Source organism: Hemitrygon akajei, chromosome 5 (assembly GCF_048418815.1).
Source record: "Hemitrygon akajei chromosome 5, sHemAka1.3, whole genome shotgun sequence".
NCBI lineage: Eukaryota > Metazoa > Chordata > Chondrichthyes > Myliobatiformes > Dasyatidae > Hemitrygon > Hemitrygon akajei.
In genome coordinates this window covers 99939509-99952277 of record NC_133128.1, presented here as the reverse complement: position 1 = coordinate 99952277, position 12769 = coordinate 99939509, and the positions used below count along the sequence as shown (strand labels likewise).

The 12769-nt window shown below is 40.7% G+C and overlaps 1 protein-coding gene across 2 annotated transcripts in view; it reads left to right on the top strand.

Annotated features, from left to right (window-relative positions):
• Positions 1–3989: 3989 nt before the first annotated feature.
• slc49a4 (solute carrier family 49 member 4) overlaps positions 3990–12769 on the top strand; it is a 148585-nt gene continuing 139805 nt past the window's right edge. For both annotated transcript variants that reach the window (XM_073046136.1, XM_073046137.1), the window contains exon 1: positions 3990–4361. In XM_073046136.1, coding sequence (XP_072902237.1) covers positions 4097–4361 — 265 coding nt within the window. In that variant the 5' untranslated portion in view covers positions 3990–4096. The remainder of the gene's footprint in view (positions 4362–12769) is intronic.

Here is a 12769-nt window from a genome sequence, read left to right as displayed (position 1 = left end):
GAGGAGGATAATAATAAACTATGCTCCATTTGAAGTTCCACTCTTTCTTTATAAAGTTCTTTACTAGGGGTCAATGAGTAGATCTTGTCAATTGCCTTAATTTTATCAACTAATGTTAATATTTTAGAATTAGTTCGTTTCCTAACTCCAGCAGAATATGAAATAATCTGTCCACGAATATATGCCTTAAAAGTATCCCACAAAATTCCACTAGAGATCTCTGCTGTAGAATTTATTGAGAAAAACAAATCAATTTGCTGTTTAATAAAGTTGACAAAGTCAGAGTCCTGCAGTAAAACAGGATTAAACCTCCAACCTTTAGTACTAATATATGAATCCGTCATCTTAATAGATAACTTCAAAGGTGCATGATCAGATATAGTAATAGAGTCATATTTACAATCCATAACATCTGTAAGTAAATGCTGATCAATGAAAAAGTAATCAATTCTTGAGTAATTATGATACACATGGGAAAAGTATGAGAACTCTTTGTCATTAGGGTGTAAAAAACGCCAAATTTCACAAATAGCTGAATCAATCATAAAAGAATTAATAAGAGAAGCCGATTTATTCGGAAAAGTTTGAGTGGGCTTGGATCTATCCATCAAAGGGTTTAGACAACAATTAAAATCCCCGCCCATTATCAATCTATATTGATTCAGATTGGAAAAGGATGTAAATAAGCATTTAAAAAATTCAGGACAATCAGTATTTGGAGCATAAACATTAACTAAAACAACTTTTTGATTAAAAAGTAAACCAGTAATAAGCAAAAATCTACCTTGCGGATCTGAAATTGTTTCATGATGTATAAAAGCAGTTGATGAGTCTATAAAAATAGAAACACCTCTCACTTTGGCTTGTGAATTTGAGTGATATTGTTGTCCCTTCCAAAACCTAAACAACCGCTGACTATCCACCTTCCTTACATGAGTCTCTTGTACAAAAATAACATTAGCATTCATTCTATGGAATACTTTGAATATTTTTTTCCGTTTAATCGGATGATTTAAACCATTAGTATTCCAAGAAACAAAGTTAATAGTCTTATCCATATTGACAATATATATTACAGTTAACATATAAGTTTGAAAGAAAAGTGAACTCATGAACCCGGAAGAAGGAAGTAAGTTCAAGGGGAAACCGGAAGTCACAGCTCTGCAGCCATTTTTGTAGTTTCATATAAGCCCATGAAATAAAACTAAGCAAAAAGCAAGCGAAAAAAAGAGGAAAAAAAAATCCCCCTCCCACCACCCTCAAAACCCCAGGAAAAAAGCCAAAAAGAGGCAAGCAAGCGATCTAATACTAAAATTACCCCCTTGTCTCAAGACGGCAACTCGAACGTAACAAAGTTAAAAAAAATACAAACAACCCACATTATAAAAAAGGGTTGATATAACAAAAGTTAAAATATAAAATTAGTGTTATAAATGTATATAAACAAAAGGGTTTAAAAAAGAATTAAAACAATAAATGAAAGTTTAAAACTTTCAAACACATCAAAACAGTTATGACGCTCCAAACACCAAAGTCTGTCGGGAAGAAGAAACGCCATTTTATTTTTTTCCCAATCTTAATATTCAAATGTTAAAAGTATAAAAGAGAGCGTATATCGATTTAAAAAAAGAAAAGCAAAAAGGAAGAAAAAACCCTAATAAGTTATTTTCAACGCTAATAGATTAATAATATGAAGAAATATAAAGTCAAAATAAACCCAGCAAAAAAAAAGCTTTAACCGTATGTAAAAAATACATGTAAACCGTATCCAAAAAAAACCCAATCGTCAATCTATAACAGATCCAAATCTATAGGCTAGATTACATTGGTCAGCCCGATAGAATGTCATTGTTCCAGGAAACCTTGAGCATCCGCTGGCGATTTAAACAGCCAAAAAGATCCATCCTGAAGAGTGACTCTCAAGTGTGCTGGAAATAACAGCGCTTGCTTGTAGCCTTTCTGGTGAAAATTCGACATAACCGATCTAAAAGCCAGCCTAGCCCGTAAAACCTCAGGGCTATAATCTTCCAAAATGCGAAATTTGAAACCTTGATGGGTTATCATACCTTTTTTACGAGCTGCCCGAATCAAACGCTCTTTGATATGGGGATAATGAATCCGGAGAATTATGTGTCGTGGTTTCAAACTTGAATCCGCTTGAAATTGGGAAACTCCGATGTGCCCGATCGATTACCGGGGGAATATCCAGTACCTCTGAGCCCAGGACATCCATTAGAAATTTAGAGAAGAAAACGGTTAGATCACCGCTTTCAAATTTTTCCGGAATCCCAATTAGCCGAAGATTTTGTCTTCGAGAGCGATTTTCCAAATCAGTAATTTTAACTTTATAGCGATCCATCTGTTGGGACGTCTAAGTTTGCTCTTCTTGTATTTTTTCGATTATACGATCTTTCTTAAGAGCGGCTTCTTCAAGAGCCAAAATACTTGCTTGTTGTTTTTGTGATTCCAGTGAAAGGGTCTGGAACTTTTCTTCAAGTGATTTCAAACGTTTGTCATACTGTAAAAACTTAATGAATATTTTTCTCTCCAGTTCTTCAAATTTGACTTCTATAAGCTTCACAACTGTTTCTAAAGTTATCGGTTCTTTTGTCTGTTTCGATTCTTTTGCTTTAGACATTTCAGCAAGTTGAGAATAATTCAAATAGTTTAAAAAGAAAAATTCTGTATGTTTAGACCCCTTTAGAATAAGTTTAAGGGGTGTTTGTAGGTTAAAAAGACGTAAAAGGTTTGGAGCAAAGCCTAGAAGCGGTTTACTCCATGAGCGCCATCTTGAGACTCCCCACTTGGAGTATTGTCAGCAGTTTTGAGCCCATATCTTAGAAGGGATGTGCTGACATTGAGAGAGTTCAAAGGAATTCATGAAAATAATTCCAGGATGGAACAGCAGGTCATATGGAGAACATTTGATGGTTCTGGGGCTGTGTTCACTAGAGTTCAGAAGAATGAGGGCTGACCTCATTGAAACCTAACAAGTGGTGAAAGGCCTTGATGTAGAGGATGTGAAAAGATGTTTCCTATGCTGGGAGAGTCTAAGACCAGAGGACACAGCCACAAAATAGAGGGTTGTCCTTTTATAATTGAGATAAGGAAGAATTTCTTTAGGCAGAGAGTGGTGAATCTGTGGAATTTGTTGCCGCAGGCAGCTGTGGAAGCCAAGTCTTTGTGTATATTTAAGGCAAACGTTGATAGATTCTTGATTGGTCAAGGCATGAAGGGATATAGGGGTACAAGCACAAACATGAGAAATCTGCAAATGCTGGAAGTCTAAGTAATACCCACAAAATGCTGGAGGAACTCAGCAGGCCGGGGAGTTTCTATAGAAAAGAGTAGACAGTCGATGTTTTGGGATGAGCATTTCCTCCAGCATTTTGTGTGTGTTGCTGGGATACGGAGAGTAGGGTCTGAGAGAAAAATGAATCAGCCGTGATGAAGTGGTGGAGCAGACTAGAAGGGCAACATAAACTAATTCTGCTCCTATAATTTGTGGTCATATTCCAATGCTGATGAGTGACGCTGTGGTAAAGATGAAGACTATTTGAAAATGTACAGCAGGGCAGATAATCCTACAGAGAAACGTATTAATAAAATGATATAGAGAGACTCAAGAGATTGCAGATGTTAAAATCTGGAGCAAGAGATATGATGTTGTACCTTCAATGAACTTTCTGTGTTGCCGTCCCACTTTATTCTGCATTGTTATTGTTCTGCCTTAGTGCACCGTGTAATGACTGGAACTGTACGAACGCTTTGCAAGCTTTTCACTGTAACTACCTGTGACAATAATATTGTAATTACGTCTGTAGAGGCCATACACCTCTGGATCACATTGTAGTCTATCGGTTGATTTGCTTGGTTCGCTCATTTGCCGGGATTAGAACATGCGATCTCAGGGTTATGCAACCAGCAGCTCAGCACCCTAAACCACAATAATATCGTGACGTCACCCCAGCAAGGTTATTTGTGTAGAGTTTGTCACTGATTGTGTGCGCATGTTCGGAGGCTGCGAGTTGGAATTGTTTGTTACCAGGCTTTGAGGCACAGACTGAGGGTAACCGGCCGGCTATTGCGGCCCGCGATGTGGGCGGCCGAGGAACGGAGGCCGCTGCTGGGCCCAGGGGCTTGCGAAGGGAGCCGGGTGTTCGGGCGCCGCTGGCTGGTGCTCGGTGTTTTCTCGCTGCTCGGCTTCGTGCAGGGCCTGGTGTGGAACTCATGGGGCCCGATCCAGAACTCGGCCCGCCGCGCCCTCGGCTTCAGCACCCGCGATATCAGCCTGCTTGTGTTGTGGGGGCCCATCGGCTTTCTGCCCTGTATCCTCTTCACCTGGTTGATGGACAAGCGGGGTAAGCGGAGTGAGGGGTCATTGGGGTGAGGCGGTAACTCGGGAGAGGGGTAACGTGAGAGAGGGTGAGGTGTAACTAGCCAGTGGGATAACTGGGGAAGGGGAGAGAGAGGAAGTGAGGTGTAATGGGAGAGTGGAAGGGGAAAACGGTGGGGATGGGAGAGACGGGATGAATGGAGGTGGGGGTGTTAAAGGGAGAGATAGACTTGGATGGGTAAAAAGGGGAAGATAGGATGGTTAGGGGAAAGGGGGTGAACAAATTGATAAAGTGGGGTCAGAAATTGATGGGGAAGTGGGAAGTGACTGAAGGAGGGGAAGAGAGCAGAGTTATGATGGGGGAAGGAATGAGAAGGAAATAGAAGGGGGTGATAGAAGGAAATGGGGTGGAATGTGATTATTGTGATGTTTCTCCATCCACGGGTGGGATGCCTAGAAGTCAGGAAGAGGCAATGCAGTTGCAGATAGCAATGGTGCAAGTGACAGCTGTAATGGGTTGGAACAGTTTTTCCTGGTATTCTAGTTTTTTGTGTTCTTTTGCAGTTTGGGAAGCTTTTTGTCTTTCTTCTTGGTGTTGAAAATCAAACAACATTCATTCCACACTAAAGCAGACCCACATGATTTAATGTCCTTCAGAATCAAGTGTATCACTGACATTTCATGAAATTTGTCATTTTGTAGTAGCAGTACTGTACAATGCATAGAAATTACTATAAATTACTAATTTTTTTTATTAAAAAGAGAGGAAAATAGCGAGATATTGTTCATAGGTTCATGGACCATTCAGGAATCTAATGGCGGGGAAGAAGCTGTTAAGTGTGCATCTTCAGGCTGCTGTTCCTCCTCCTCATGGTAGCAATGAGAAAGGGGCACATTTGGATGGTGAGCATCCTTTAATGATGACACCTTCTTGAGGCATCACCCATGACGGAAGTGGCTGAGTTTACAACCCTCTTCAGCTCATTCTGATCTTGTGCATTGGCGCCTCCGTACCAGATGGTTGTGCAACCAGTCCGAATGCTGTCCATGTAGAATTGTAGAATTGTAAATTGTAGAAATTTGCTAGTCTTTGGTGACATACCAAATCTCCTCAAACACCTACTAAAATATAGCTGTTAAGTATGCCTTCTTCATAATTGCATCAGTGTGTTGGGCCCAGGATAGATGTTCAGAAATGTGGACATCTGTAATCAGTAAATAGCAGGCTGGTGTAGGTTTTGCTGTTTAAGTGGTCTGAGGCTGAGTAGAGAGCCAGTGAGATTGTATCCGCTATAGTCCATGTAATATTTGCTACATTTAGTAGATGCAAAGCTTTGCCGAAAGCCTGAATAATCTTGTGTAGAAATGGGAAACTGGGTAGGCTTACTTGCCTCTCAAGCCTATCAGTGGAACTGGGTTACTGAACACTGAGGGCACTCGCATATGCGCACATTTGCTGCAGAGTGCAAGGCAGCTTTGTATGAAACGTCCAGAAGGCAAAGATCCTTGAGCAACTTGACTGATGCGCAGCATTGTCCCTGACATTTTGATCTGTGACGAGACCTTGGAAAATGTGGATCCTTTCCATATCTCAGTCAATGGCAGATCTCAATCCATCGTTGAAATTTGAACACCACAGCTGAACTTAGTCATTTGAGAAAAGAATAAGACCTGCAATCCATTGTCAAGCTTAAGGTCTTCTGAGCAGAAGTGATTCACGCACTTCTGCGTTCTTCAGCACCATGGAAACCTCAAAGCATTGAAGCTCTTCAACAAAGCTGTTAATGTGGTATTGTCCTAATCATTACCAAGCCAACATTCCCAGCCCTGAGACTGATTGTGTTCAGTCTGCTCCAGTGAGTGGCCTACGTCATCCGTATGCCTGATGCCAGACCCCCGAAAGACAACTCTGCCACGTAAGAGGTGAGCAGAAGAACAGAGTAAGTGCTTCAAGGATGTTCTTAATTTCTCCTTGGAATAAATTGTAGCATCCTCCTGCTGGAATCCCTGACCTGTAACAGCTCAGAGGAGAGAAGGAACATCCAAGCATTGAATGCCTCCAGTCTCTACAACTGTTTAGAATGGTCATTTACAACACCTTTCATGCCACCATCCCACTCATTGTCCACGTATCAGTGCTGTTTAGCCCTTCTTTACAGGTTTCCAGTTTCTACTTCCACATTCTTTTGACATTAATTGGCAGCACAACCTCTCCATATTATAGGTTTTCTCTTTGAAACTGTTTTTTCCCTGACTATTTGCACTCAACTAAAACAAAACTGTACTCAATTATTGCTTACTCGCTCATATAACCATATAACAATTACAGCACGGAAACAGGCCACCTTGGCCCTTTTAGTCCGTGCCAAACGCTTACTCTCACCTAGTCCCACCGACCTGCACTCAGCCCATAATCCTCCATTCCTTTCCTGTCCATATACCTATACAATTTTACTTTAAATGACAAGCGCTCAGTACCGCTGAATGCTTCTATCTGGTAAAACACCTTGGAGATTGTATTGGATTCAGAACATTTGTGCTGATTGTCATCTTCCAGAATTTTCACACAGATTGGGAAGTAAATTTAAACCCTAAACATAAGATTTCTGCAGATGCTGGAAATCCAGAGTAACACTCAAAATGATGGAAGAACTCAATGGGTCAGAAAGCATCTACGGAAAGGAGAAAAGAGCAAAGAGCTGACATTTGGGCCAAGATGTTTCATCAGAAATATGGAAAGGTTCTTCAGGAAGGGTCTCATCCGGAAATGTTAACTCTTTATTCCTTTTGATAAATGCTGCCTGACCTACTGAATTCCTCCAGCATTTTTTTTAATATAAATTTAAGCTCTTATTTGAGAAAGGATGAAGAGAATTAGCAATGAACCATAGACCAGTTAGTCTCATATCACATGTTGAGAAAAGAGTAACATTTTAAAGGCACTGAATAATAGGATTGGGTGGTGTTCAACATATATTTGACAAATTGCATGAAAATTTCAGAGGTGGTACCAAGTGGAATTGATAAAGAATAGACTAGTGGATGTGGACTACTGGAATGCCTTTCATAAGGTACCATGCAGGAAGTTAATAAATTAGGAGATTTGAAAGCGGAGGGTACACTTTACTGCAGACTGAGTTAATGAGTGAAAAACAGCAGAATTAAGCTGGTCAACATAGAGTTGATTATTAGCATTGCTGCACTGATTTGAACCATCCATGCACCGTGGTCTTCGGGCTCCAGCAATCTATGTCAGGGATTTGGTTGCGGGACCAAGAGCAATACATTGAAGTTTGCTGTTGATATACTGCTGGACAGCTGTGTTAGAGGGAGCACAGTGAGGAGCTGAGGGCATATGGACAGGTTGTGAATGGTCAAGGTGCGGCTTTTTATATGGTATTTAAAGAGACTTGGGTGTCCTTCTACATGATGTGCTTGTTTAGCAAGAAAAGGAAGATGTACAGTACCTTTATTGCATGTGGATGAGAACAAGAGGAAAGACACCTTACTACAATATGCCATAGTAGATCGGTCCTATAATATCAAGAAGAGGCCAAGGTGACATTTCCAAGGAAGCATATATATGCTATAGTGAGAATGCATCAAATGTTCATGTGAATAAAAGCAGGTGTTGCTCTAAGAGAGGAAACAGATGAGCTCTGTACTATCAGGAGAAGATGGAAAGGTTTGTGGAACAACAGGTGGTTTTTTTGCAATCTTGAGAGGTGCAGCAATCACTTTTTTATGAGAGTGGTTTCCTCCATGGTGTCCTTAAAAACCATTTTTGTTCAGTATTTTTCTTAAAGTGGACACATAAACTGAGATTTTAGCAAATTTTAGAGATTCCCGCAGTTCTTTTGCTATTACTTAATATTGGAGCAGAATTAGGCCATTTGGCCCATCAAGTCTGCCCTGCCATTTCATCATGGCTGATCTTCCGCTCAGCCCCAATCTCCTGCTTTCTCCATGTATCCCTTCATGCCCTGACCAGTCAAAAATTTAACAACCTCTGCTTTAAAGATACTTACAGACTTGGCCTCTACAGCTGTCTGTGCCATCGAATTCCACAGATTCACCACTCTGGCTAAATAAATTCCTCGTCATCTCTGTTCTAAAAGGACATTCTGTTTTGAGGCTGTGTCCTATTGTCTTAGACACTCACACCACAGGAAACATCCTATCTACATCCACCCTATCAAGGTCTTTCATCATTTCATCAGTTTCAATGAGGTCACTCCTCATTCTTTTAAATTCCAGTGAATGCAGGCCCAGAGCCATCAATTGCTCTTCATATGACAAGCCATTTAATTCTTGATTCATTTTTGTGATCCTCCTTTGAACCCTCTCCAGTTCCAGCACATCTTTTCTAAGATAAGGGACCCAAAACTGCTCACAATACACCCTATCCTCGTTATATGAGTCTTCAGACTATGCAGGTTTGCAGTTATGCGAGGAACCTATTTCTACCAATGTCTCCTTATATGACTCACAGTTATGCAAGGACCACTGCTTTCCCGCCAATACAAGTCACGTACACAAGTCTCACAGTCTCATACCCGCCAGTCTCACATTGGTTTTGGTAATGTATGGATGCGTGATCTTGCGCTCTTAAACTTTTGTTGGTTTTACCTACGGTACAGTGACTTTGTACTTGAAATATTTAACTATGCCGCATAATCGTCCGATGTCATGTCTTGGGCCATCAGCCGAGCGACAGAGAACCGCTTTAACACTTGAAAAAAAAGTTGGAAATTATAAACAGCACGGCATCAGCTGAAGGTAACACAGCTCTGGGACGCTACTGCTGGGAACAGAATCTTGCCTTTAAAGTTCTTTTGTTGCTTGACAATGCACCAGCCCATCCTAAACATTTGGACAGCATTCATCCTAACATCCTGCCACCTAACACAACATCGCTGATTCAGCCACTCCACCAAGGTGTGATCCATATTCAAGGCGTATTTTTTTAATGGCAAACTGTCAGATGCTGCAAGCAACAGACTATTTTGAAAATCCTGGGAGTTTACCAACAGTGAGGGAATGGTGGAAGTCGGAACACTTGGAGCAAATGGCGATGGACATGGACCCAAGTTTAGAATGGAATCAGCATTTCAGTCGTTCCCTGCTGTCAACCTTCTTCCCTACAAGCAAATTTATGCTGAAAAACAAAATGCTGCCAAGCAAACAACCCTCACCACTTTCTTCAAACCGGTGTCATCTCATGCTGACAGGGGTTCTAAGAATTCTGTGAGTCTTCCTTCACCCCTTGCTGTGCTTGATATGATCCTGACACCACAACAACCACTCATCTCCCGGAGCGAACACACCTGCCACTGTTGGTCAGTACTGTACACCCTAGTATGTTAACTTTCTATGATTTATTATGTTGAATATTACCTTAAATTGATGAAATATAATATGAATGTGCCTTGTGGTACTGCTTTTGTGTTGTATTGGTATGAAAATGTGAATAAATTACAGATAAAACATATTTAGGAAGCCCTCTGGAGCATATCCCTATCTTCATTTAAACAATTATTCACATTATGCGTCGACTGCAAGGAACGTATCCCCCGCATATAACGAGGATAGGGTGTACTCCAACTGAGAGGCCTCACCAGTGCTTTGTAACGTCTCAACATTACATCCCTGCTTTGATACTCAAGTCTTCTTGAAATTAATGCTAACATCACATTTGCCTTTCTCACCACAGACTCAACCTGCAAGTTAACCTTCAGGGAATCCTGCAGAAGGACTCCCAAGTCCCTTTGCGCTTCATATTTTTGTACTTTTTCTCCATTTAGAAAGTAGTCAGCCCTTTCATTTCTTCTACCAAAGTGCATGACCATACACTCCTCGACATTGTAATCCATCTGCCACTTCTTTGCCCATTATCCTAATCTGTCTAAATCCTGTAGCCTCCCTAATTCCTCAAAAGTACATGCCCCTTCACCTCGCTTCATTGTCAGCAAACCTTGCAACATATCCATCAATTCCATCATCCAAATCATTAACATGTGACTTAAAAAGATTTGGTTCCAATGCAGACCCCTGTGGAACACCACTAGTCACCTGCAAGCCAACCAGAAAAGGCTCCCTTTATTCCCATTCCTGTCCCTTGCCAATCAGCCACTGCTTTATCCATGCTAGAATCTTTCATGTAATACCATGGGCTTGTAGCTTGTTCAGCACCCTCATGCGTGGCACCTTGTCAAAGGTCTTCTGAAAATCCAAGTACACAATATCAACCCATTTTTCTTTGTCTATTTTGCTTGTTATTTCTTCAAGGAATTCCAAGATTTGTTGGGCAGGATTTTCCCTTGAGGAAACCATGCTGATTATGACCTATTTTATCATGTGCCTCTAAATATCCAGAAATTGCATTCTTAACAATTGACTCCAACATCTTCCGAAGCACTGAGGTTAGACTAACTGGCCTATAATTTTCTTCTGTCTCTCTCACTTCTGAACAGTGGACTGACATTTGCTATTTTTTGTCTTCTGGAACCATTCCAGAATCTAGTGATTTGTGAAAGATCATTACTAATGCCTCTACAATTTCTTCAGCCATCTCTTTCAGAACCCTGGGGTGTACACCATCTGGTCCAGGTGACTTGTCTATCTTCAGACCTTTCAGTTTCCCCAGAACCTTCTCTCTAGTAATGATAAGTTCATATACTTCATATCCCCTGACACATGAAACTTGCATCATACTGCTAGTGAAAATTGATGCAATATATTTATTCAGTTCATCTGCCATTTTGTTGTGCCACATTACTACCTTTCTAGCATCATTTTCCAGTGTCCAATATCCATTCTCATCTCTTTTACACTTTATGTATCTGAAGAAACTCTGTATTCTCTTTAATATTATGAGCTAGCTTACTTTCATATCTTATCTTTACCTTAATGACTTTCTGTTGGTTTTTAAAAGCTTCCCAATCCTCTAACTTCCCACTAATCTTTGCTCTATTGTATGCCCTCTGCTGTTATGTTGGCTTTGACTCCCTTTGTTTTTCATGGTTCTGTCATCTTGCCTTTAGAATACTTCTAGCTCTTTGGGATGTATATTTTCTGTGCCTTCTGAATTGTTTCCAGAAATTCCGGCCATTGCTACTCTGCTGTCATCCCTGCCTGTGTTCTTTTCCAATCAATTCTGGCCAACTCTTCTCTCATGCCTCTGTAATTTCCTCTACTCTACTGTAATACTGATACATCTGACTTTAGCTTCTTCTAAATTTCAGGGTGAATTTGATCATGTTATGGTCACTTTCCCCTAAGGATTCTTTTTCCTTAAGCGCTGTAATCAATTCTGTTTCATATAACCATATAACAGTTACAGCATGGAAACAGGCCATCTCGGCCCTTCTAGTCCGTGCTGAATGCTTACTCTTACCTAGTCCCACCTACCTGCACCCAGCCCATAACCCTCCATTCCTTTCCTGTCCATATACCTATCGAAATTTTTCTTTAATGACAAAATCGAACCTGCCTCTACCACTTTTACTGGAAGCTCGTTCCACACAGCTACCACTCTCTGAGAAAAGAAGTTCCTCCTTGTGTTACCACTAAACTTTTGCCCCTTAACTCTCAACTCATGTCCTCTTGTTTGAATCTCCCCTACTCTCAATGGAAAAAGCCTATCCACATCAACTCTTATCTACTCCCCTTATAATTTTAAATACCTCTATCAAGTCCCCCCTCAACCTTCTACACTCCAAAGAATAAAGACTTAACTTGTTCAACCTTTCCCTGTAACTTAGGTGCTGAAACCCAGGTAACGTTCTAGTAAATCTTCTCTGTACTCTCTCTATTTTGTTGAAATCTTTCCTAAAATTCGGTGACCAGAACTGTACACAATATTCCAAATTTGGCCTTAGCAATGCCTTGTGCAATTTCAACATTACATCCCAACTCCTATACTCAATGCTCTGATTTATACCAAAACCTTTCTTCACCACCCTATCCACATGAGATTCCACTTTCAGGGAACTATACACCATTATTCCTAGGTCACTCTGTTCTACTGCATTCTTCAATGCCCTACCATTTACCATGTATGTCCTATTTTGATTAGTCCTACCAATAAGTAGCACCTCACACTTACCAGCATTAAACTCCATCTGCCATCTTTCAGCCAACTCTTCTAACTGACCTAAATCTCTCTGCAAGCTTTGAAAACCTACTTCATTATCCACAGTGCCACCTATCTTAGTATCATCTGCATACTTACTAATCCAATTTACCACCCCATCATCCAGATCATTAATGTATATGACAAACAACATTGGACCCAGTACAGATCCCTGAGGCACACCACTAGTCACCGGCCTCCAACCTGACAAACGGTTATCCACCACTACTCTCTGGCATCTCCCATCCAGCCACCGTTGAATCCATTTTACTACTTCAATATTAATACCTAACAATTGA